The sequence below is a fragment of the Crinia signifera genome, chromosome 6 (assembly GCF_055691185.1).
Source record: "Crinia signifera chromosome 6, ASM5569118v1, whole genome shotgun sequence".
NCBI classification, from domain to species: domain Eukaryota; kingdom Metazoa; phylum Chordata; class Amphibia; order Anura; family Myobatrachidae; genus Crinia; species Crinia signifera.
This window is the reverse complement of record NC_139222.1, coordinates 43641284-43667457: the sequence shown is the minus strand read 5'-3', so window position 1 is coordinate 43667457 and position 26174 is coordinate 43641284. Positions and strand designations below refer to the sequence as shown.

The window sequence follows — 26174 nt, the reverse complement described above, 5'->3', positions numbered from 1 at the left end:
TTCACAAGCATCTGTGGCTTTACTTCTGCAATTCACAAGCATCTGCGGCTTACCACTCTGCTGCAGCCTGACTCCCTCCAGTGTCCAGATTGGGATATTGCATCCTCCATTACAGTGTATATGTTTCTACCTGATCATCTTGAAAACCTATTTTCAAGTCTACCTGCAGTAGGTTTCCCTTTGCTCCTCATTATCACTACAGCTGGCAGTCACCATTCAGAGAGACAACATCGATATTACCACCATAGGATATCTGCTGTTGCCATTTCCATCATTGGCGAACGTCTCCAGTGTCTGTACTAGTGATACTTACCAGAGCATAGTTACCTGCAGCGACTTCCTCAGTCAGTCTCCATTGATGTTCAGCACTAGTCAGAGCCAGTCCGTACTTACACTCCTGCTCTAGTTCAAAGTCAACCCTCAGACATGACAGATTGTTTATTCTGTTCACTGTTTTTGTACATGTTCTGTACACTTTAGGGATTGGTGCATATCTTATCTCATTATGATGTCATTCAGCCATTTGTTGGTACCATTTCTGGTTTGGAAAAAAAAAAGGTACTCTTTACCTAGAACGGCGCCAGCGATTGAAATCGCGGTCGTCGTGGGTAAAAATCGCGGGCATCGTGGGTAAATCGGGATGGCCGCGATGACCACGATTTTCCCATAGGGAACAATGTTAAAAAGCCGGATTGACCGCGATTTTACACTTAAATGCCTCAATGGACCCGATTTGGGCATAGAAATCAATGTAAAATGGGCCACACAGCCCAAATAGGGCCAATTGACCGTTAAATGTCCCCCCCAATTTTTAACGCCACCCCACGATCCACGCCAACCCGAAGCGTGGCGAGCGCAGCGAGCCCGCGAGGGGCGGCGGTACGCGTCCTCCGACCTTTTCATGCCCTACTATCCACTAGGGCGTGGTGTGAGAATATAATAGTGTGGCGAGCGCAGCGAGCCACCGAGCCCGAAGCGTGGCGAGGGGACGCGGATACCTTCACAGGTAGACGCGTCCCCTCGCGGGCTTCACAGGTGTCCGCGTCGCCACGGACACCTGTGAAGCCCGCGAGGGGACGCGCATAACTGTGAAGGTATCCGCGTCCCCTCGCGGGGCTCGCTGCGCTCGCCATGCTTCGGGCTCGGTGGCTCGCTGCGCTCGCCACACTATTATATTCTCACACCACGCCCTAGTGGATAGTAGGGCATGAAAAGGTCGGAGGACGCGTACCGCCGCCCCTCGCGGGCTCGCTGCGCTCGCCACGCTTCGGGTTGGCGTGGATCATGGGGTGGTGTTAAAAATTGGGGGGGACATTTAAGGGTTAATGGGCTCTGTGGCCCATTTAACATTGATTCCTATGGCCAAATCGGGTGGATTGAGGCATTTAACAGTAAAATCGGGTCCATCGCGCCTTTTAACATTGATTCCTATGGGAAATCGGGAGCATCGCGTCGCGGGTACATTTATGGCCGGCCGCGACGCGACCGACACGATTTTCATGTTTAACATTGGTTTCAATGGGAAATCGCGGGCATCGCGTCGGTCGCGTCGCGGCCATACATAAATGTACCCGCAATGCCCGCGACGGGCGCCCTTCTAGGTAAAGAGTACCAAAAAAAATAACATTTTGAAAGCTGCCCTATAATTAATGATGGCAGTGAAATATAGACACAATGGGTGTTATTCTAGTTCATTCTTTCTGACAAAATCCGTCTTAGATGGCCAATACCATGTGCACTGCAGGTGGGGCAGATGTAACATGTGCAGAGAGATTTAGACTTGGGTGAGTTATTTTGTTTCTGTGCAGGGAAAATACTGGCTGCTTTATTTTTACACTGCAATATAGATCTCACTTTGAAGTAAAACCCCACCCAAATCTAACTCTCTCTGCACAAGTAACATCTGCCCCACCTGCAGTGCACATGGTTTTATCCATCTAAGAAGGAATTTGTCAGAAAGAGTGAACTAGAATAACCCCCTATATCAGGTAAAGTGACAAAATAATTAGGAAAAATATATAAAAAAGCTTTGTGATGCTCCACTGTGTCAGTTATTGTGTATTACGGATTGTGTCTATTCCTTAGTTGTATACAAATGAAATGTGTCCATTCATACATCATTAAATCCTGAGATTCCTACATGTATCTGACAGCTAGTGAGGTTAGGGCGCCGTTAGGTGTTTTTTAGGGCCAGATGTACTAAGCTTGAAAAGTGATAAAATGGAGAGTGATAAGGCACCAACCAATCAGCTACTAACTTCCATTTCACAGGCAGGGTTTGAAAATTGACAGTTAGAAACTGAATGGTGGTTTATAACTCCATTTTATCACTTTTCAAGCTTAGTACATCTGGCCTGGCCCTTAACCTTTATAAAGTTAGGTACAAAAATAAGTTTCTTGAAATTGATCTGACAAAGATTTATACAGTAGATAGAGTGTATAGTTAGTAGTCTGTAATCAGTCTTCATACCCCTTTCGCATATGTACATGTTCCAGGTCTAAACATGTACCAAACTCCCCTATATGTCTCGCATAGCACCCTAGTTCATTCTCCGAGTACCACAGATCACACACGATGCAGTCGGCATTCTAGCGTTCAGTATACCGATGCCGGCATCCGGACTGCCTCCAGAAGACTGGTGCAAGGAAAGCCAAAAGAATCAGGTTGCCGACACCAGAATACTGACACCTGGCATCCCGGTGGGGTAAATGGGGGAAGAGTTAGAAAAATTACAAATGGAAAAAGGATCTAGGAGTTCAAATTGATAATAAATGGATCCAGCAGCCACTAAGACCAATAGGACACTAGACTGTATAAAAAGGGTTATGGAAGATAGGGATGACCTACAGTTATGCCACTTTACTGGTTAGACTGCAATTTTGGGCTCCACACCACAAAATGGACATTGTACAACTGGAAAAGGTTCTGTGTAGGGCAACCAAGCTAATAAGCGGGATGGAGTCCTTGAGCTACGAGGACAGACTAGCCAAATCAGGAATGTTTACTATGCAAATGAAGGTTTAACGAATAGCCTCACGGTCAAAAGTATACGGGCGTCTAATAGGGTGTGTTGTCAAGCAGCTCCTTCTAGGGGGTGTCAAACCCCTAACAAGAATATATAGAACAACAAAAAGTGGATCAATCGGACAATTTGTAAAGAATGCACAGTATTTATTATTATAAAATCTCCAATTCATATGGTATAAAAATATATAAATGCGACAATTAATTTGGCATATATTATAAAAATTTAAATTATGTGAAAAAGTTGGTGTGGAGTCCCGTTTGAGGTCCTTTTTGGAAACTCTTAGAGATAATGGTTTCCTCTGGGTATACATAAAGGTGTTGCATATGAATGAGATGAGATGAATAACGCTGGAGGATGAAGGTGGTCCCCGAATGGATTGGCGGGTGTCCTCAACAATGTTGTGATATTAAAATCTGCAGTATGCAGGTGGTGGTATCCCAGACGTTGTTAGAAGATGGCTCTTTTCCAGCTGGGTGCCCAGGGGTAGTGAGTTTCAGAGTTTGTCTCCATATAGGGAAGTCCAATGACAGCCAAAAGTATCCCAAATGCTATAATCAGCAGGTTCTCCCTGACATGTTGCGCTGTCTAGCTGACAGCTTTCTCCAAGGTGTTTGAGAGGGAGAATAAATAGTGAGCCCGAAGCATGGCGAGCGCATGCAGTACACTTAGACAGTGTCCGTGTCGACCTATGTCAACATAGACACCCTAAAAACTCATGCCAACCTTTTTCCATGTCTACCTTTTTGATGTTGACCTTTTGACCATGTCGACCATATGACTGTCTATCATGAGTCAGTCTATGATTTATAACATAACCCTGGACTAGTGCTCCCCATTGACAGTGTTTTACATGGAGCATGGCATACATCGATCATAGTAACTGTGGCCCTCACAGGGGGGGGGGGTGAATAGGGCACTGTCCATGCACAATCAGCAAATTTTACGTTACTGCTGTGGCCAATCTAGCAGGTAAAACAAGACCAATAGTACCCTAGGAGAGGACTATAAGGCCCATTTATCAAACTATTTGCAGCTAGCAAATATTAAAGGTACTTGTTTCCTAGCACGGCGCCCATCGCATCACATACCATAACACTAAATAATGTATACGATGGTATGCGATGCGATGTTGTACAATAAAATATCGCATCGTATGCCATACAATGACATAGGATGCAATCGTATATGATTTTTGATTGTACAACCACCCTGATGGGTCCTTACAATGTTAAATGGCCCCCCATACTCAACGCCACCCCCACGATCAACGCCAACCCGAAGCGTGGCGAGGGGCGGCAATACGTTTCCTCCGACCTTTTCATAATCCCATTTTCCACGTCGGCGTGGAGTTGATTTTAGATAGTTTGGCGAGCCACCGAGCCCGAAGCCTGGCGAGAGGACGCGGAATATGAGCCCGAAGCGTGGCGAGTGAACGCGCAATACATGTAAAGTAATCCGTGTCCCCTCGCTGCGCTCGCCACACTATCTACAATCAACTCCACGCCGACATGGATAGTGGGGGTATGAAAAGGACGACGCGTACCGCTGCGCTCGTCACGCTTTGGGGTGGCGTTGAGTATGGGGGGCCATTTAACATTGTAAGGACCCATCAGGGTGGTTGTACAATAAAAAATCGTATACCACAGCATCGCATGCATTGTATGCGGCTATATGGCATGCGATGCGATCGCATAAGATGCCATAAGATGAAAATACTGGGCGCCGTTCTAGGAAACAAGTACCGTATTAAATACCACCTAGATGTACTATAGGGGGCCCGCAGAAGGAATCTCCGATCCCTGCTGCAATCCCCTCTTCAATGTTGCCGGCCGCATCCCCCATAGCTTTCTATGGGGCATGTGAAGCTGCCCAATGTATGAACATTGGGCAGCCCGGCTTCTGAGATGGCGATAGCCCATTGTAGCCTATGGCTATGGATCGCACTGCCGAGCGGTGCAGTGTGGTCGGGGGGGGGGGGGTCAGCGCTAACCGTGCATGCGCAGCCCCCCCCCCCCGGCCCTCGCAGGGATGGGATTCTTTCGGAGCCCTGTCCCTGCTCCCTCAGGGGTGATACATCCCCATACCTCCCAACTTATGAAGCTCCGTATGCGGGAAGATGATCCTGCGCGCCGGGGGTGTGGCCTAATTTGCCGCTATGGGGGCATGACCCAGAGGCTCTGTGAGCCTCTAGCCATGCCCCCAGTCCCCTGGCTGCGGGAATAGACGCTGTGCGCATGCGCACAGCGTTTATTCCCCGCTGCTTAGCAGCTGACAGGGGGGACTCCCAACAGCCCCCCCACACCGCGGGACACTGCCGCCCGCGGGTGGGACATCGGGACAGGCCCTGACAATCGGGACTGTCCCGATAAAATCGGGACTGTTGGGAGGTATGCATCCCTGTGATGTGATCGTAGTTTACAATGCAATCCTGGGCGATAATATTGTAAATGCGATCAATAATTAATGGGCCCCTATAACCAGAACTAGGTAAGTGGTAAATACTCAGGACAGGGTCACAAAAGGTGGAGATGATCTCCAAAATTGTCTAACTGACATGGAAAGACCCAGTATGTACAGAAAAAAAAGAAAATATAGAAATACAGTGGGAAAGTGAGTTTTTGATCCCAGTTAAAAAGAAAAATATCCATTATATACCAAAAGAATAAAATACAAAATATGAATTAGATAAAAGTTGTCTGCATAACCCATGAATTAATAAATTAAATAAAACTAAAGTTTTTTTTTCCTGGTAACCTGGATCATCCAGTCAAAGGCGCAGGAAAAAAAAAAAAAACAACTATCTTCCGTATATTCCAACAGGAATTGTCCGATGACATCTCAACACAAGCACGGAGAAGGGGCACCTGAAAATAAGTTACAGGCATCAGAATATGTTCCTTGTATACATCAGGGTTGCCTATTTTTAAAGTCTCCTCTCTGGGAGAAGCCTGCTGGCTTGCTATAGACGCAATTTGCATAGTTAGCCCCGCCTCCTCCCCCAAAAAGTAGCGGACTGCTGTAATTTACCGCTGCTGCCAGGCTGTTTCTGAATGTCGGGGAAGACAAGGAGTGTGTACTAGTAACTATACACAACCAGAGAGCGCCAAACGATTGGGGATAGTACAAATAATTTTTTATTTTTATATTAAAAGTATATAAAACAACATTATATTAAATCATAAATACATAATAATAGAAATATAAAATTTATAAATGAATGGACATATTTACACTCAATGTGAAATCGTAGCAGCAGCCAATAGTCCCAATTACGGGTGTATGCTCTCCTTTGAGCCAAGGTTTCTAATACTGGGTGTCCAGCTTAAAGATGATGGTGGATAGCAGCCTGGTTATAAACAATTTGATGCAGTCTGCAGACTGCTCAAGCAACTCTGCCAGCTGACGTCGCCTGTTGACGAACAGCTGATTTGATATTGAGCAGAGAGCGAGCTGTCTGCCTCGGCAACAGCTTAGATGACACACGCTGAATTGCCGGAGACTTTTGCGAAGCAAGTATGACCAGTGCACTCACCCAGACTTATGTGATTCTGCCGACGTGCGGCTAGCGTGGTTCTTGCTGTGACGGCTGGGGAGGCTTGATGCTTGAATCAGCTGGTAAGCAAGAGATGGTGCGGAAACCTTTGTAAAGGAGCTGCTGAAAAGGATTTCACGGTTGGAGTGAGTTTTGTCTCTGTATCTTGACGCGTTTCTCCGCTGTAACTGTGTGTAGCGGTTTCTTCAGAAGGGTATAACAGAGATCATGATTGATGGCTTTTTAAAGCACTGCTCTCCAATCGTACTGAGGCACTCATTAGTGCTGCAAGGTGGTTTATTAACCCTCTATGGTCAAATTTAGGAGGGAGGTGTCCGTTATCCATAGGTGGCTGATTTAATTTGCACAAGACATTTAGACTACATGTCGCATAAAAAGATATATACATATACATATATAAACAAAATATCAAAATAAACCCCCCCCCCCCCCCAAAAAAAGAAGAAAAAACCCTAAGCGAGGAATGGCATCTAATGTTTTTTTAAAAAACATAGAAAAAACATACAAAGCAACTAAATTAACAGCTCTAAAAATAGATAGCAAGAAAGACTATTGTTCTCAGTAGAGGGCACGGTGGCTCAACAGGTAGCTCACCCGTCTGGCAACATGAACTCTCATGTAGCCCCGGTTCAAATCCAACATATATTTATATTTTAAAGAAAATTGTAAATATTGTTTGCTATAGCGTTATTTATACCAATATTTGGTTTGAACATAACAACCTTTTGTTAATACATGGTAATTAGTGATTTTAGTATTACTTTCCATTTATGGAATTAATAATCCATATAGTGAGTTTTCACTACTAGTTTCTGAATGTCGATAAACTTGTACAGAGCGTAAAAACGTGTAACCTCGTGGGCTCGCTTCATTCACCATGCTTTGGGCATGGGGAGTGACCCCATAGGTTACTATTCTACATAGATGTCCAAGTGGATAGTGTTCTGTGGCAGCTTAGTCATGCTAGCCCAGAAAGACCTGTATTGTCTTCAGCCAAAATATTATATAGACCCACGCCATAGTCCCACATGCATCTGCAAGAAAATTCTGGATGTCTGCCACCCACTGAGTGATTTGAATACCAACAAACCAGGACAGTGTAGAACAGAGTGTTGGCCCGAAGTAGTCAGCAGGAATACAGAAAGTGCAGACCATTATCAACCACTGCACTGTCAGGCAGTTCAACCGGGTGAAAGCTATAGAAGCGAAGGTGACTCCAAAAATGTCTGTTTGGGCCAATATATTGTCAAGTGAGAGTCCAAAGAGATCACCACAGATCTCCAGGATAGAAAAACAATACTTAGGCTCACCAGACCCATCCAGTGGCGGGCTGGGCCAGGGTACCATGTGCCCTCTGTGCCGCTTAATAAATTAGTGATGCTGGCCCAGTACTGGTGGTCCAGTGAGTATTCTCCTCCAGTCCACCTGTCGGCGGCACCAGACGTGGCTTAGTGAACATGGCCGCCGGCCTTTTGCACTGAGGACATGTCTAGTGCAGGAGGCCTGGCCACTAAAGAGGGCAGGGCTTTGGGGGTGGAAAGTAGGAGGGACGAGGGGCCAGAGTGGACACCAGGAAACAGCACATCACATGGCACCCTACTTCCGGCCTGTGCATGCATTCTACGGCCCACCTTACTCCCCCTAGTGCTGCAGCCTTCGTGTCCATCCACGTCCGGCAGTGGCAAGATCAGCCCTGCCTCAGGTAATACTAGCATCTGTACAGGGGGAGAAGCGGTGAGCCTGTGGTGTCTTCAGTCCTGTTATTATGCAGGGGGAGCAGCCTGTGGTGTCCTGGTGGGTAAACGCCACCCGCCAGGTGAATGAATGCCCGCCCCCACCGCCATGTGAATATACTCCTAATTACCCCGTCATTAACAAGTGCTGATTCGGGGTCTAGCTTCAACTTTGGAGGTTGAGCATTACGCTGACACATTACATCATTATACTATAAGATACATTTTGAAATACTGTTGCCTTACACAATTGCTACAGGATCATTTTATATTGCCTTACTTTACAAAGATACAGGGACTTTATTTGTTTATCTATATCTAGCACTCTACTATTTATTTTCTGTTGAATTTGCATCTGCATAAATACCCCAGGGTTGCCGACTTTAAGATTCTCCTCTCCGGGAGAAGCCCGGAGAGGAGAGGTTCACCAGCCGCTCAGGGGGCGGGGCTTACGAGTGACATCACTAAGCCCCGCCCCATGCTGGTAAAACCAGGAATTCACATATTTCCGTGGAGGGGCGGGGCTAAAATGACGCGATTGTGTCATTTTAGCTCCGCCCCCTCCTCTGAGCCCCGAGGATTGCGGCATTTTAATGCCGCGATCCGGGGGACAGCGGGGGTCCCCCCTGAATCCGGGAGGGTTGCCCACCCTTCCGGGGGGCCGGGAGGGGGTCCCGATTTTCGGGACACTCCCGGAAATTCCGGGAGGGTCGGCAACCCTGAAATACCCGTTGGGAGCTGCTATACTGTATATTAGTGATAATTAATCATTGTCGCTATTAACTGAGCACTGTATATTAAAAAAAAAAATTTTACATTGTTTTTTTTGTAATCTGTATTTATTGAGAATTATCAAGTAAACATTAAAAGATGTTCAAACAGAAAGTTGCGCATATCTTAATAAATAAATAAATAGAAGGAACAAAAAAACACCAGTCTGGTACATGTTGAAATACAAATAATCTCAAGATACGGACGAGGCTGAAGTTGGCTTCTTATTCACTTCACAATCACTTTCACAAGGGTTAATGAGTGTTGGAATACACATTTGACACCAGAAATCCACACGGGGGGTCACTTACATGTGACCCACTTGCAATTTCTTTTGACCAACAAGAATTTGGACAGAAATAGGGCACTAAAGTGGGCATGGGTCCCAGGTTTCATCATTTTGAATAAGTAGCTGGTGTCCTGCAAGGGTTAAACAGCGTTGGTAAAACAGTATGACACTAGAAACCCGCACAGGGGGGTCACTTACATATGATCCACTTTCAATTTCTTTTGACCAACAAGGATATGGGCAGAAATAGGGCACTAAATTGGGCATGGGTCCCAGATTTCATCATTTTGAATAAGTAGCTGATGTCCTGCAAGGGTTAAAAAGTGTTGGTCAAAAAATATTACACTTGAAACCTGCACAGGGGGTCACATACATATGACCCACTTGCAATTTCTTTTGACCAACAAGGATTTGGGCAGAAATCGGGCACTGAAATGGGCATAGGTCCCAGATATAATTATGAATAAGTAGCTGGTGTCCTGCAAGGGTTAAAAAGTGTTGGTCAAAAAATATTACACTTGAAACCCGCACAGGGGGGTCACGTACATATGACCCACTTGCAATTTATTTTTCCCAACAAGGATTTGGGCAGAAATAGGGCACTGAAATGGGCATAGGTCCCAGATTTAATTTTGAATAAGTAGCTGGTGTCCTGCAAGGGTTAAGCAGCGTTGGTCAAAAAATATTACACTTGAAACCCACACAGGGGGGTCACTTACATATGACCCACTTGCAATTCTTTTGACCAAGAAGGATTTGGGCAGAAATAGGGCACTAAAGTGGGCATAGGTCCCAGATTTCATCATTTTGAATAAGTAGCTGATGTCCTGCAAGGGTTAAAAAGTGTTGGTCAAAAAATATTACACTTGAAACCTGCACAGGGGGTCACATACATATGACCCACTTGCAATTTCTTTTGACCAACAAGGATTTGGGCAGAAATCGGGCACTGAAATGGGCATAGGTCCCAGATATAATTTTGAATAAGTAGCTGGTGTCCTGCAAGGGTTAAAAAGTGTTGGTCAAAAAATATTACACTTGAAACCCGCACAGGGGGGTCACGTACATATGACCCACTTGCAATTTATTTTTCCCAACAAGGATTTGGGCAGAAATAGGGCACTGAAATGGGCATAGGTCCCAGATTTAATTTTGAATAAGTAGCTGGTGTCCTGCAAGGGTTAAGCAGCGTTGGTCAAAAAATATTACACTTGAAACCCACACAGGGGGGTCACTTACATATGACCCACTTGCAATTCTTTTGACCAAGAAGGATTTGGGCAGAAATAGGGCACTAAAGTGGGCATCCGACCTTTTCATACCCCCACTATCCACGTCGGCGTGGAGGTGATCTTATATAGCGTGGCGAGCGGGCTCGGTGGCTCTCTGCGCTCGCCACACTATATGAAATCTACTCCACGCCGACGTGGATAGTGGGGGTATGAAAAGGTCAGAGGACGCGTACCGCCACTGCTCGCCACGCTTCGGGTTGGTGTTGATAGTGGGGTGGCGTTAACAATGGGGGGGGGGGGGCATTTAACATAGTCATTACCCATCAGGGTGGGTATACAATTGAAAATGTGCCTGTGCGATTAAAAATCGAGTCCAATCGCATCGCATGCGATGCAACATGATTTTTTGGTTGGAAATTGCCCTACGATGGAAAAGGTGGGCGCCGTGATAATACAGAAGTACCAATATTACACTTGAAACCCGCACAGGGGGGTCACGTACATATGAACCACTTGCAATGTCTTTTGACCAACAAGGATTTGGGCAGAAATCGGGCACTGAAATGGGCATGGGTCCCAGATATACAGTAATTGCATGTAAGCCCTGGCGCTATGCATTTAACCCCAGGCGTTTTCCACTTGAGCACCTTGACAAAGGGGTCCTCGTACCCCGAAACGTTGGTTGTTGTCTCACCACATTAAACCTTTGAAAGTTTCCCCAGAGTGCCGCCCATTCCTGTTCTATTATATATATATTATATTAATTACCTGTAGGTTAAACTCTGGACTGGTTTATTAAATAATCGGGACGGCCTTGGCTTCCCTTGTAGTACAGAGACACCAGACCTGCTCAGCTCAGCCTATAATAGAATAATATTATCAGTATTCCAGTACCTGCTGCCAGACACAACAATGGCCGCTCTGTGCTCCTGTTACATTATGGGAGTGATAGAGGAGGGCGGGGCACAGACCTGACGTCACTGCATGTTGCTGCTGTTGGACTAGTCTACAGAAACATGGCCACCAGCCTCCTGCATGTCTAGTGACCATGTTTAGAAGGCAGGGCGGTAGGAGAGGAGTCGCCAGACACAAAGAAGGAGCGAGTGCCAATGACATCCTACTTCCGGGCTGTGTGTTTCAACTTACTTCCGCCCCGTGCGTTCCAACTTGCTTCCCGGTTCCCGCTAGTGCTACAGCGCCGGCGGCAGCCTTGGTGTACCTCGAGTACTGGTAATGTCTTTACTGTGGTGTATTATTATTATTATTATAATAATATCGGGGGATTATTTTTCTTGTTGTTGTTATAATAAATGAACAGCAGCCTTTGGTGTCCTTTTATTATATAGAGGGTGTAGCCTGTTATTATACAGTGTGAGCAGTTTGTGGTGTCCTGTTATTTTTGTTAGTATAGATGTGGAGCAACATGTGGTGTTCCGTTTTGAGTATACGTTGGGAGCAGCCTGTGGTGTCTTGTTATAATTATCATCATTATTATTATTATTATTATACAGGGGAGCAGTCTGTGGTCCTATTAGAAACGTAAATGATGTAGTTATGCGCACGCCCGCTCTGGAAAAGGGGGTTTGGCCACTGAAATGGGGGCGTGTCTTTAAGTGCAGTGTAGCATAAGCACACCACATACCCCAACTCATATATATGTATTAGGTCAGACAGGGTGAAGCAAAGATGGGCAGACAGATTGACGGATGGACAGAGCACCATATGGTTGTATAGATGGATGGTTGGGGACATAAACTGATAAACAGATGGACAAAGAATCATATGGGGTCATAAACAGTTGGGCAGCGGTTCTTATCCTGCTCAGCTGGCCCTGCAGGATTGCTAGGGTGGAAGGTGGACACTTGTTCCCAGGGATCAATAGTAAAGTAAAATGGGCACAGCGATCACCAGACGTGAGTTCCTTGAGTGCCTCCTCCGTTCTCTTCCTCTCTTCCGCTCAGCTCCTGTCCTTTCCCCCGCTGGCCTCTGCAAACAATGCTGGCCAACACCAAGCCTCACTACGTAGGGGCACCCCACCAGCACAGTGCTGACCGCTTCATACCTGGATGATGCAGCAGACAAAGAACGCCTACCTACACACTTAAACCTCCGTTCTGCGTTGAGGCAAATCCGGGAAGTGCACTGGGGGAAGGGGAGCTCGGAGGCAACCGGTGACTGGCTGCAGGGGGAGGAGCGGGCCCTTAGTTTGCGCCACTGATTTACAGCACAGTAGAGATGGCTAGTGAATCGCTGCCTCGACTCAGTGACTCGAACCATTAAGCTGAATACATGATTCGAGTTAGTCACTGTGGCAAGAGCCGAGACAGCAGCAGCAGCATTATAACATAGCAGGCTCAGCCCCTCCTCTTTGAATCGTCAGGCTTAGCAGGAGAAAGGAGAGCGCAGTAACAGCTGAGTTCAAGTTAAGTCTATGCTGGGAGCCGTGCACTGTCTCCCTGTGCCTGCAATTCCACACTACTCATGAGCCCAGCCACTGACTAACTTCCTGTCTGCCGGCACACAGCACACACTGAGGGACAGAGCCTCTGCTACTCCCTGAGTGTGCTGTGAGCCCTGCACTGTCTCCCTGTGCCTGCAATTCTACACTACTCATGAGTAGGGATGGCCATCGACCATCGATGATTCGAAATCATCGATGGTTCATGGCCGATGTCGAAAACTTTTGCCATCGATGGGGGAGAACCAGATGGTGCCTTCCTCCGGTCCCCATCGCCGACCGTCACCCTCGCCGCCCCGACCGACCCCCTAATCCTGCAGGTCTCCCTGAAGTGGAGACGGGCAGGGACACGCAGCGTCCCCGCAGAGAGACTGGGTTGCGCGTGTGTGTGAGACGCACACGCGTCTCAGTTCAGTGAAGCCCCTGCCGCCGGCGCTCGCCAGCGGGGAGGGTCTGGCGAGCCCCGGCCAAGGATGGCAGGGGCGCCATCTGTATTATATTGAACATTAAATTGTATACGATACACTGTTTATTTATGTTTGTTTTAGTATTCTATAAATGTTATTTTTAACGTACAAAGACTGGCTATAATTTTTACATAAAATCCGAGCGCTTTCTTTTCATTCTCTCTTTTGTCTTTGCTTTTTCGGGATTGGTGATCCCATTAAGTTAGCAGCTGGATTAGTAGGTCCATTGAAAACTACTCTGTTATAAGCGCTTATTTACTTTTTCATTGTTCTACAGGAGGAGTAGCCTTTGGTGTCCTGGCCATGAGTTGTGCGGTGTAACCCATTAGCAATACAGCATTGTGTGACAGTCACTGGGGTGTCTTATATGTGACCAGTGCTGTGTGACATGGGGGATAGAGGAGGGCTCAGTGCTTTATATCTATGTTACATGTGTGCTCTGTTCTGTGTAGTATAATTATTATACTTATTCCTAGACCACTGAGCTGTGAGTATCCAGAGAGTTTACTAGACGTCACATGAGGATGAGATGTCACTGATTCCCTGAGGATGGAGAAGGACGGGAGTCACATGTCTGAGAGGATACTAAGTCTCACCCTGGAGATCATCTTTCTGCTGACTGGGGAGGTGACAGTAACACCAGTTATATCTATAGTATAGTAATAGTACAGGGACATGACTGGGGAGGTGACAGTGACATAACTTATATCTATAGTAATAATACAGGGAAATGACCAGGGAGTTGACAGTGACATAACTTATATCTATAGTAATATTACAAGGATGTGACCTTGAGGGCATCTGGGAGCGTCACAGTGACTGACATCACTTATCTATAGTAATAATACAGAGCCGTGACAGGGGAGGCGACATCACCTATATCTAGAGTAATAATACAGGGGCGTGATCTGGGAGATGAGTGACATCATTAAAATCGATGGTAATATAGGGATGTGACTGGGGAAGTGCCAGTGATGTCCTTTATAATCTATAGTAATAATAGAGGGATGTGACCGGAGAAGTGACAGCGACATCACTTATATCTATAGTAATAATACAGGGACGTGACTGGGGAGGTTTGGGGTCTGGGGGCTCCACAGTGATATCACTAATATCTATAGTAATATTACAGTGATGTGACCGGGGAGGTGAGGGGGTCTGATAGCGTCACAGTGATATTTGTTATTTCCCCCAATACACAGGGTTACACAGTAGTAAAGAAGATATCTGGTGAGTGCGAGACAACAAGCAGCCATCCCTGTGTATCAGGAGGACTGAGCAGGACCCAGAGCCCCATCACGATGCCTCCACCTTCACTGATACATGAGAGGCACAATGACCAGAAGATCCTGGAACTTACCAACAAGATCATTCAGCTGCTGACTGGAGAGGTGACTGCTGGGAATGAGTCATTATACAGTAACACTGGGGGGATGTGACCGCTGGGAATGTGGCGTTCTACAGTAACACAGTGGGAGGTGACTGCTGGGAATGGAACATTATACAGTAACACTGGTGGATGTGACCGGAGAGGTGACTGCTGTGAATGGGATGTTATACAGTAACACCGGGGCATGTGACCGCTGGGAATTGTACGTTATACAGCAGTGGTTAGGGAACAAGGGTAAATTTACCCCAAATGTGGTAAAAATTACATTCTTGGGGGTAATGGATGGCTGGGCATGCATATGAATCTATATGCATGCCCGGCTGTGTCTCAGCAGTGTGACCGTCCATTACCCCCAGGAATGTCATTTAATTGAATATAGAATCTATGCTGTGTGTGTGTGTGTTACAATACTGTAGTGTACAAGGACCTGACGCAGTTCAGTGCAATGCATGAGGCCCTTGTGTATAACAAGCTTCCCTGCTTGATGCCCCGGGCCCCACCTCCAAGTCCGCCCGCTCCTTCAGTAGAGTGGACTAGTTGCTGCTCCATCTCGGCAGCGCACAGTCTGTACTGCCGCTGCGTCGCCGAGTTTTTTTGCCTGGTTTTAGGCTCCTGTCCAGGTATACCCATCTCTAGCCTAGGGGGAAATATTGCACCAACTGTCACTATATGATCTTGAACTACTGACACTAATTTCATTTAGTTACCTTCACATCACATTATCAATAGCTATACCACACACAGCCTGACAGCAGATGGTATCAAGGGTACTATAATGGAAACTGCTGAGGAGGAAAGGGATCTAGGAGTCACTATTTCAAGAGACTTAAAGGCAGGAAAGCAATGTAGCAAAGCAATGAGGAAGGCTAGTCAGATGCTTGGTTGCATAGGGAGAGGAATCAGTAGCAGAAAAAAAGACATAATAATGCCACTGTATAGGTCATTGGTACGACCTCATCTGGAATACTGTGTCCAGTTCTGGAGACCATATCTTCAGAAGGATATAAGTACATAAGAGAGTGTACAAAGAAGGGCAACTAAAATGGTGCATGGCCTACATCACAAAACTTACCTGGATAGACTAAAAGATCTTAACATGTATAGTTTGGAGCAGAGAAGGGAAAGGGGGGACATGATAGAAATCTTCAAATATATCAAGGGTTTTAACATAGTACAGGAGGGAAATTTTCTTCAAAGGAAAAGAAGGAATAGAACACGAGGACATGCACTGAAACTGGAGGGAGGTAGGTTCAGGGGAAATGTTAGAAAAAATGACTTCACAGAAAGGGTAGTGGATAAGTGGAATAGCCTCCCATCAGAGGTGGTAGAGGCTAAGACAGTAGAACAATTTAAACATGCTTGGGATAGGCATATAAATATCCTTACAAAGAAATAAGGATCAAAAAGGGTTGAGATTACCTGAAGGATAAAAAAGGGGCAGACTAGATGGGCCAAATGGTTCTTATCTGCCGTCAAATTCTATGTTTCTATGATGATTACAAATTTTGTGATATTGTGATTATTTAGGGTGTGCACCTTTATAATATGAAGGCAGAAGATACAGAGGGGGGAGAAGAGACTTATGTGACTGATATGAAGAGAGAAGAGACGGATGTGACAAATATGAAGGCAGAAGGTGCAGAGGGAGAAGAAGAGACGTGTGTGACTTATATGAAAGGAGAAGAAGAGACGGATGTGACTGATATGAAAGGAGAAGAAGAGACGGATGTGACAAACATGAAGGCAGAAGGTACAGAGGGAGAAGAAGAGACGGATGTGACTGATATGAAGGGAGAAGAAGAGACGGATGAGACTGATATGAAGGCAGAAGATACAGAGGGGGGAGAAGAGACCTATGTGAGGAGTAATCAGCAGTGTAAGGAGGAAGAAACTCCTACAAATATCAGTACAGGTGAGTAATAAACAATTATTACAGAATAGTCTCTCCATGCACCATGATGACAGAGTATTCAGTTCAATAATAACCAGTGTTATGTGTGTGTAGTTTGTATGTTCTTCCAGTTTTCTGTGGATTTCCTTCCACAGTGCAGAAATGTTAATTGATTGACACAATGCACCTGTGTTTGTTACAATTTTGAGATCATCAGCAGTGTAATGGACTCTCCTCCTCATATAATGTCACTGTAAGCTGTATTCATTACCACGGCAAGGGGATTTTCTATTGCTGCGATACCCCTCTCCCACCATATTCAATGTTAGGGAGAAATCCTTGAGATCCCCTTTAACAGCGAGGATTGTTGGAAATGCAGTGAGTGCGCTGCATTTTGAGGCGAGTCCCTCTGTTTTCATGGCAGAATACTCTGATGGCAAGCTGTCGGGACTGCTCGCTGTCAGAGCATTGAATACCCCTCTGTGTGACCAGTCTCCTCCCCCACACACATCTGGCATATGTCATCAGGAGCTACCAGACCCTACTATACTCCTGCTCTCCTCTCATCCTGTCATTGTGTGTTACCAGCCCAGAGATCTGACCAGTCTCCTCCAGCACTTCTGGTGTATTACATCCATCAGCCCCTATTATACTCCTGCTCTCCCCTCACATCATGTTACTGTGTGTTACCAGCCTAGAGATCTGACCAGTCTCCCCCAGCACTTTCTGGTGTATCTCATCCATCAGCCCCTATTCTACTCCTGCTCTGCCCCACACATCATGTCACGGTGTGTTATCCCTCATATTACTTGAACCCTTGCATGGCTTATCTCACACAGTGTATCCTTCATAGTGCACATAACATGGCTGCGTCACCTGATACACCCATGGATGAGACTAAACATACAAGGACCTGTTGGTTATGCAGGGACCCTACCTAACATAAAGGAGGCTGAAACCATCCATTCTGTATAGTGTCTTTTGGGGGGAAATTATTCATCTGGTGCCTATGGTGGGTGGAATATGCGACTCATGGAAGTTATCACTTAAAATCTCAATGCGCGTCAGGCATTCTTTGTTTTTTACTTGTGTATTACTCAATGTTATATACTATGTGCTTTTTATGCCTGTAAAGCTCCTTGAGTCCTGATGGAGAATATATATAATAAGATGTACTATTAATAATATGTGAGAAATCTATAGCAGCGTCACACTGCTGCACAAGAGGATATTGGGTTCATGTTCTGAGTCCAGAGCGGGAACATCTCCTGTGGGACAGTGTGTATCTAGCTGTAGTCGCTGGGTTTGGGAGATGAGAACGTTTTTACCTGCAGCTGAATTTAGCCATTTGTTGGTCATTTGGGGACTTCACAGGAAATGTTACTATTGACATATTTATTATATTCCCAGCAGATGGATGTAACAGGAGGAATATCTCAGCGACACCTATCTTATCTCCAGGTGGTAAATTAGACGATATCACACAAGGTTCTCCAGGACAAAACCCCAACACCCCAATTATACACCCAGTACCTCACTGTGCAGATATCTCATGTAATCCCTGTAATCATGCCCAGTGTTCCCCTGATAACTCAATTATTGTTACACCTATTACAGCTAATGTATATACCTGCTCTATAGATGTTCAACCGAACACCAAACTCATTAATGATAAACCAACCAAGCCAGGAGAGAAATGTTATTCATGTTCTGAGTGTGGGAAATGTTTTACGTGCAAATCCGAACTTGTTAGACATCAGAGATGTCACACAGGTGAGAGGCCATTTCCATGCTCAGAGTGTGGGAAAAGTTTTACACGGAAATCACATCTTGTTAGACATCAGAGAAGTCACACAGGTGAGAAACCATTTCCATGCTCAGAGTGTGGGAAATGTTTTTCACAGAAATCATGTCTTCTTATACATCAGCGATATCACTCAGGTGAGAAACCATTTCCATGCTCAGAGTGTGGAAAACGTTTTAGACAGAAATCAAATCTTGTTAACCATCAGAGATCTCACACTGGGGAGAAGCCATTTTCATGTTCTGAGTGTGGGAAATATTTTACGTGGAAACCAGAGCTTATTACACATCAGCTAAGTCACACAGGTGATAAACCATTTTCATGTTCTGAGTGTGGGAAATGTTTTACACGCAAATCACATCTCTATAGACATCAGAGAAGTCACACAGTTAAAAAACTATTTCCTTGCTCTGAATGTGGGCAATCTTTTATATGCAAATCAGATTTTGTAACACATCAGAGACGTCACACAGGTGAGAGACCATTTTCATGCTCTGAATGTGGGACATGTTTTACACAGAAGTCACATCTTGTTATACATCAGAGAAGTCACACAGGTGAGAGGCCATTTCCATGCTCGGAGTGTGGTAAGTGTTTTACAGCTAAATCAGATCTTGTCAAACATCAGAAAATTCACACAGGGGAGAGGCCATTTCCATGTTCTGAGTGTGGGAAAAGTTTTATTCGAAGACCACAACTTGTTTCACACCAAAGGTCTCACACAGGTGAGAGGCCATTTTCATGTTCTGAGTGTGGAAAATGTTATTCTCATAAATCACAACTTGATAGACATCAGACACATCACACGGGTCAGAAACAGCTTTCTAGTTCATAATGTGTCAAAACCTGTACACGGAAGTCTTCTCTTTTCAAACATCAGGAAATAATGGACATGAAACAGATGGTGATTATGCAGTATATAACTTGTTCTAGTTACATTACCATCCACATACATAGTTGGAATGGATGTCATCAATATAAGACTGGAATTTATTTATTTAGATGTCAGCATCACTGTACACTAAGAACACCACATTGTCAGAGGGGATGTGGGGGCCTTGCAAGAGAGATGCAAGTAGAGACTGATTAAGTATTTTTTGGGGCACTATTTATTGTTAATTAATGTATATGTAAAAATTAACTTTTATTTGATATGCCTTAAAATAAAAATGTGCTTTCGTTGTCTCCTGAATTGAGACTCTACAATGAAAGACAATTCTTTGTCAATACAATACAATACAAATGATAAGATATTTTCCCAGTTTGTACTGAATTAAATGATCATATCGCAAATAAATTTGTTTTGATCTTTTTTTTGTTTCCAGTTTGCGAAATTATAAAGAATCTAGTGATACCCTATACAAATATTCAGGGTCCCCACTGCTTTCATCCAAAAACACTCCCAGTCTGACTCCCTTTTTGTATAAAATATTTATGCTGACAAGTTAATGTTAATTCGCAATTCTATTGACATTAATTGGGAGTCTAGGGCTTGTGTCGTTACAATTTTAACTCTAGAGAATGTTTATAGCATGTTAGTCAAATCAACTCAGACAATGTTGCAAAGTAAGCCTCTTATTGAAGTGCTGTTGAAAACAATCTCATTGAAAGAAAAGAATAGTGGTGCATTTTCTCTCATGCTAGGTCCATTCTGCTTTCTAGTATCCTGTATAAACATCAGATACTGGATGAGAGTTAGATCCTTCCGTCCTATATGCACTAGGGTAAAGCTATAAAGTAGTGTTTGCTTCTATTTGTCAAAAAAGTACTGCTCAGATTGTCTCTGTTGCAATCCTGCAGCGCAGAGAGTCAAAGCGGCTGATTTGACCTAGAAGGGTCACACTGAACCACTGTTTGTGGAGGAGTTCAATGTTAATGCACACCTTAATAGAGAAAGGGACCTGGGGTGTTCAGACTGACCTTTATTCTGCTGTCTGGCATCTGTACTATGGACATAGAATGGCAGATGAGAGACAATATTGTAAAATATCAATGATCCCCCACTGCTGTACGCCTACTACAGTGCAGATCTGTCTGCAGCGGCACTAAAGAAAATAAATCTTGTAATTCAATTAAAGCAATCAAACAATTATTCAATTAATACATACCGCATAAGAAAGCCGCTCAGCTCAGGACAGACACACCAATCCCAGTGTGACCAAGCTCCCAGATCGAAACGCGCGTCACTTCCGGTCCGCACGCTCACCGGAGAGGAGACCTACGGACCAACACTGCTTTCTCCAGCACACTGCTTACCTGCCGCCAGGACAGAGCCGCTTACAGAGCCGGTCCGTGAGTACACAGCGGCATCAGTCACTGTAGCGCTGTCTAGAGTTTTTCTGTTGTTACCACTCCCTGCCACAGATTCAGTTAAACAGGAAAACCTGTCTGCCGGTATTCAAAAATCTTGCATAGAAAATATAAAACAGTCGCAGGCACATTCTTACTCTGCGCTTTGGAAACTTGACCTGTTTCCAACTATTTCTATGTGTAGAATTGATTTTTTTCTGTTTAACCTAGGCATAAATGATCAAAATACAAGAAAAACTCTCTTGCCGGCAATTTACAAATCTGGTTAAAGATAGCGGCGGATACAGTATGCAAAACAATGTGAAATGCTCTTATAATGACGATAATGTATACCTGTAATAAGAATTACATATCAAATTATTTACTTGCCTGCTTTTCTGCCATCTGTTCTGCATATTGAAATCTGATCTTTGTCGGCAATACTGTCTAGATAATTAATATCTTTACTGTGGATCCATATATAATGTATCCAAGCAGTATGAGAAGGCTACTAGAGAAATGTTGCAAATGTTGAATTCTTCATTGTTTAAATCCTCAAATCCTTCTACTCAACAGCCTCTCTCACACACATGCCCTGCAAATGCTGAAGCATCAGGACTAGTGCCGGCATCTGTTCTCAGAACAGCAGAAGACTGTTACCTATGTCTTTCTGTCTGGGTGACACCTATCTCTCATCTGCCATTCTATGTCCATAGGACAGATGCCAGACAGCAGAATAAAGGTCAGTCTGAACACCCCAGATCCCTTTCTCTTTCTCTATTAAGAGGTGCGCATTAACATTGAACTCTTCCACAAAAAGTGGTTCAGTGTGACCCTTCTAGGTCAAATCAGCCGTTTTCACTCTCTGCGCTACAGGATTGCAACAGAGACAATGGAGGTTATTCTGATCGGAGCGGCCAAACGTGCGTACGTTCGCCATTACCGCACGCTAGCCGTACGCGGCCGTTAGGGTTAAGTCCACCCACAAATCAGCCGCTTACGTACGGGCAGAAATACCGTAGAAGGGGAGTGGCGTACAAATGAGCGTACGGCAACGTACGCGGACGGCCCAGCCCTTGCACTCCGACAACAGGCGTACAACTGAGCGTACGGCGCCGTTTACGGACGTCTTTCGTCCGTCTTCCCAACGACTTCTTGCGGATATCTGAGCGTACGCCAGCTTGCACGGACGGGTCCCTATTGTTTTCAATGGAAAACTCAGCTTATGTCACCGCTCGTGAGAGTGAGCGTACGTCCGTGCACGCTGGCATACCCTTCACATATATGGACCTGCAAATCTTGCCTCTCAACTACTAATCTGACAATTGATTAATTAATCTATTTGTTATTCAATTATTGTTTTCTATTAACTCAATTGTCTACCTTAATAAAGACCTAATAAAACTACATTTGAACCCACATTACATGTATATTTGTTATGTTCTAATGTGGCATTTTAATCACTATCTATGTGTCCCCATATTGCTGTTACTTTTAAATCAAGTTATGTTGGTGTTTCTGTATATGTACTAAATTATGTCCGTAATTACTTTGTCCAAAATGTGTAACATGTATACCTACCCTGATGTTATGTGTGATGTTTTAATCGAACAACATTAAACATTCATGCATTTTCACTATGTGTTATTTTACTCAAAAACACACACATTCACACATCAATCATTACCCCTCACCTCAAATTACAAGTATAACTTACAGTACACATCTGTATGTACCTACCCTTACAAGCCCTCTAACATATTTATTAGTAAAAACACAGGCAATTTCGAACTGTAATGCAACTTTTATTTTCTCCTTCATCCTCTGGGGACACTGAAGTACTACGCTGGGGATAGTGTGGTGTTATGGAGGAGTTGGCACTTTAAGAACTTGAAGTGTGGTGTGGCTCCTCCCCCTCTATCCCCCCCTCAGACTCCAGTCTTAGTTTAGTGCCCGGAGGAGTAGGATCCCTGGGCAAGAGGCTCCCGCAGGGGTCTCTGGTTGTCCGTTTTTTGTTTTATATAGAAGTGTGCAGGCAGCCTGAGTGTTAGACTGGCTGCCTGCAGTGTGTATAAAGCTCTCTGGGAGGTCAGAGCGGCACTGCGTGCGGTGCACGCTGCTGACCTCAGCCGCCTGCACTCTAGGTGTGGGGAAGCAGCCACAGCCGCTCGCGGCTTGTGTTACTGCTCCGTTGGCTAGTCACCCGCCGGAGAGATCAGGACTGGGGCGCTGGGCGCCGGGTGACTGCTGGATCAGAGTCACGCGCTGGTCCAGCTGAGGGGCAGACTGTGTCTCAGCGCCGCTGTCCTCAGCGCACGCTGGGACGGAGGAAGGAGGAGGCGTGTCATGGGCGTCTCCTCCAGGTTAAAAATCCTCAGTGCGGCAAACGCTGCCTTCCTAAAGCCCACGCTGCCTTCCTCTGTTTGTTGTGCCTCTTCAGAGCCCTTCTGTTTCAGGACAGCAAAGCGTTTTTCATCCCAGACTGGACAGACTGTGTCACTGCGCTGGGTGAGTGAAGGGGTTCTTCTTTTTAGGAGTCCCCGCTTGGAGTATTCAGGTGGGCTAATTCGGGGAAGGTGAGCTCCTCTCCCCCTATTGTATTTCCTTCTTTTACACTGCTGGGTTTACACTGCTATCTGTGTGGCTGTGTTAGAGTGTGCTGAGTGAAGGAAGTGTTTGTATTGGATTGCATTATGGCTACAAAAGCTTCTGGCTCTAAGGCTTCTCAGAAGCTGTTCACCTGCACTCAGTGTAATCAGCAATTTACACAACATGTGAAAGGTGTGTCACTGTGTAAGGATTGCTATAAAGGAGGGGCTGTTCAACAGCAAGCTGCTCTCCTTAATGCTGAAGGGGTTACAAGTGTGTTAGCTACCTTAGCTTCTGAGCTGGCAGCGTCTCGTAGGGACAGGGAGATTTTACATTCTCATCTGTCTACTATGTCTTCTGCTGAGCCTTCATGGGCCAGAGAGTTGATTAGGTCAGTGGATTCGCTGGTACAATCCACCGTTATGCCTACACAGTCCAGCGCCCCCCCTCCACCTAAAAAAAGGGGTGCTCCTTTGGTTTTGAGGATTGATACCTCTGATGAGGAGGAAGTTAACCCTCTAGAGGAGGGGGAGTGTCAGGTGTTGGATGATACCTTTGCACCTGTGGATGAAGAGCAGGGTGTTCAGGATGAGGCTCAAGGTTTAGAGGCCTTGATTCAGGCTATTAAGGTGACTCTTAATGTTGCTGAGCAAGAACCTCCTGCTCCGGTTTCTATTTTTGGCCGTCCTGTTAAAGCTGCGGTAACTTTTCCTGAGTCCATAGAGTTGGAGAAGCCTCTGTTGGACATTTGGAAAGTGCCTGAGAAAAAATTTCAGTTATCCAGGCGCTTTAAGGCGTCTTACCCTTTTGCCCCGGAAGCCAGGGCGAAATGGGAGAACCCGCCGTTAGCGGACGCTTCCGTCTCTAAGCTTTCAAAGAAGGCAGCGCTTCCCATTCCGGGAGCGGTGGCCCTGAAGGAGGCGCCAGATAGGCGTTTGGAGGCGGGGCTTAAGCACATCTTTTCTACGGCTGGGGTCTCTTTGCGTCCTATTTTTGTTATCTCCTGGGTCAGCAGGGCCATGGAGAAATGGGCAGAGGATTTGTCCAGGGGCTTGGAGGAGCAGAGGCCTCCTGAGGAGTTAGCTCAGTTGGCTGATCAAATGCGGGAATCCGCGGCATATATTGGAGAGGCGGCCAGGGATTCGGCTTCACTGGTGGCAAGGATCTCGGCTCTGTCTATTACAGACAGACGGTCTTTGTGGCTTAAGTCTTGGCAGGCGGAGGCGGATATAAAAAAAGCAGTGGAAGCTCTTCCCTTTACGGGGGATGTTCTTTTTGGCCAGAGCTGGATAGATTAATTGCTCAGGCGACAGGGGGTAAATCTACCTTCCTCCCTTCCTCAGCGCCTCCTCCGAAAAAACCTTACCAGGGTCCGGCTTTTCGCTCCTTTCGAGGGGCCCCGAAATTTAGAGGTAAGTCCAGAGGTTCCTTTACCTCGGGCCGTGGTAGAGGTAGAGGCTTTGGCGCCGCCACCTCCGCCGCTAACCCTGGCTCCCGGCGTGCAGACGCCAAGCAGCCAGAAAAGCCCGCGGCATGACGCCCTTCCCTCCTACCTGGGGGATCCCAGAGTAGGAGCGCGGCTTCTGGATTTCCGGCAGGCCTGGGAAGAATCCTGCAAGGACAAGTGGTTTCTCTCAGTCGTGTCTCGGGGATACAAACTAGAGTTTGCCGGTCCTCCTCCTCAACAGTTTTTTACGATGGGTCTTCCGCATGCGGAAAAAGACTCTCAGTTACTACTCCAAGCAGTTCAGCGGTTGTTATCAGCAGGCGTGGTAATGCATGTCCCAACCGATCAACGCAAAGAGGGGTTTTATTCTCCTCTTTTCCTGGTTCCAAAACCAGACGGGTCGGTAAGGCCGATCTTAAATTTAAAGAAGCTGAACGAGTACATTATGTACCACAGATTCAAAATGGAGTCGCTTCGCTCGGTGGTGGCAGGTCTGGAACCGGGGGAATATTTGGCATCCTTGGACGTCAAGGATGCCTATCTACATATTCCCATTTACGACTTACACCAGAGGTTCCTTCGGTTCGCAATCAAGGACCAACATTTTCAATTTCGGGCTCTGCCCTTTGGCCTGTCATCGGCGCCTCGCCTTTTCACCAAGGTAATGGCAGTCATGGTTGCCTTTCTCCACACACTAGGAGTCAAGATTGTTCCGTATCTGGACGATTTGTTGATAAAAGCCGGATCCAGGAGTCAGCTGGAACAGGCTCTTCACGTGACTTGTCAGACCTTGATTCGGCATGGCTGGATTCTAAACTATGGCAAATCCCAGATGGTACCTTCCCAAAGGATTTTGTTTCTTGGACTGATTCTGGACACAGAAGTACAGCGGGTCTTCCTTCCCTTGGAGAAAATTGCCTCGATTCAGGACTTGGTGAAGCAGGTGCTTCGTCCTCGGAGGGTGTCGGTGCACCTTTGCATTCGGTTGCTTGGCAAGATGGTCGCCTCCTTCGAGGCTCTGCCTTTCGGCCGTTTCCACTCCAGGACTTTTCAACTCGATCTGTTGAGACAGTGGTCGGGTTCGCATGTCCACATGCACAGGACGGTAATTCTTTCACCCTGCAGTCGGCTGTCCCTTCACTGGTGGCTTCACACGGCCAATCTGTTGGAGGGGCGTCGGTTCGGAGTCTGGGAGTGGACTATCATCACGACGGATGCCAGCCTGAGGGGCT

General features: G+C 45.8%; 1 protein-coding gene across 1 annotated transcript in view; it reads left to right on the top strand.

The window, feature by feature from the left end:
- LOC146009592 (uncharacterized) overlaps positions 1-26174 on the top strand; it is a 78847-nt gene that overhangs the window by 18089 nt on the left and 34584 nt on the right. The window contains exons 6-11 of the mRNA XM_083150040.1: positions 14735-14923; positions 16450-16834; positions 18224-19449; positions 23930-24502; positions 24839-25248; positions 25399-26047. Coding sequence (XP_083006166.1) covers positions 14735-14923; positions 16450-16834; positions 18224-19449; positions 23930-24502; positions 24839-25248; positions 25399-26047 — 3432 coding nt within the window. The remainder of the gene's footprint in view (positions 1-14734; positions 14924-16449; positions 16835-18223; positions 19450-23929; positions 24503-24838; positions 25249-25398; positions 26048-26174) is intronic.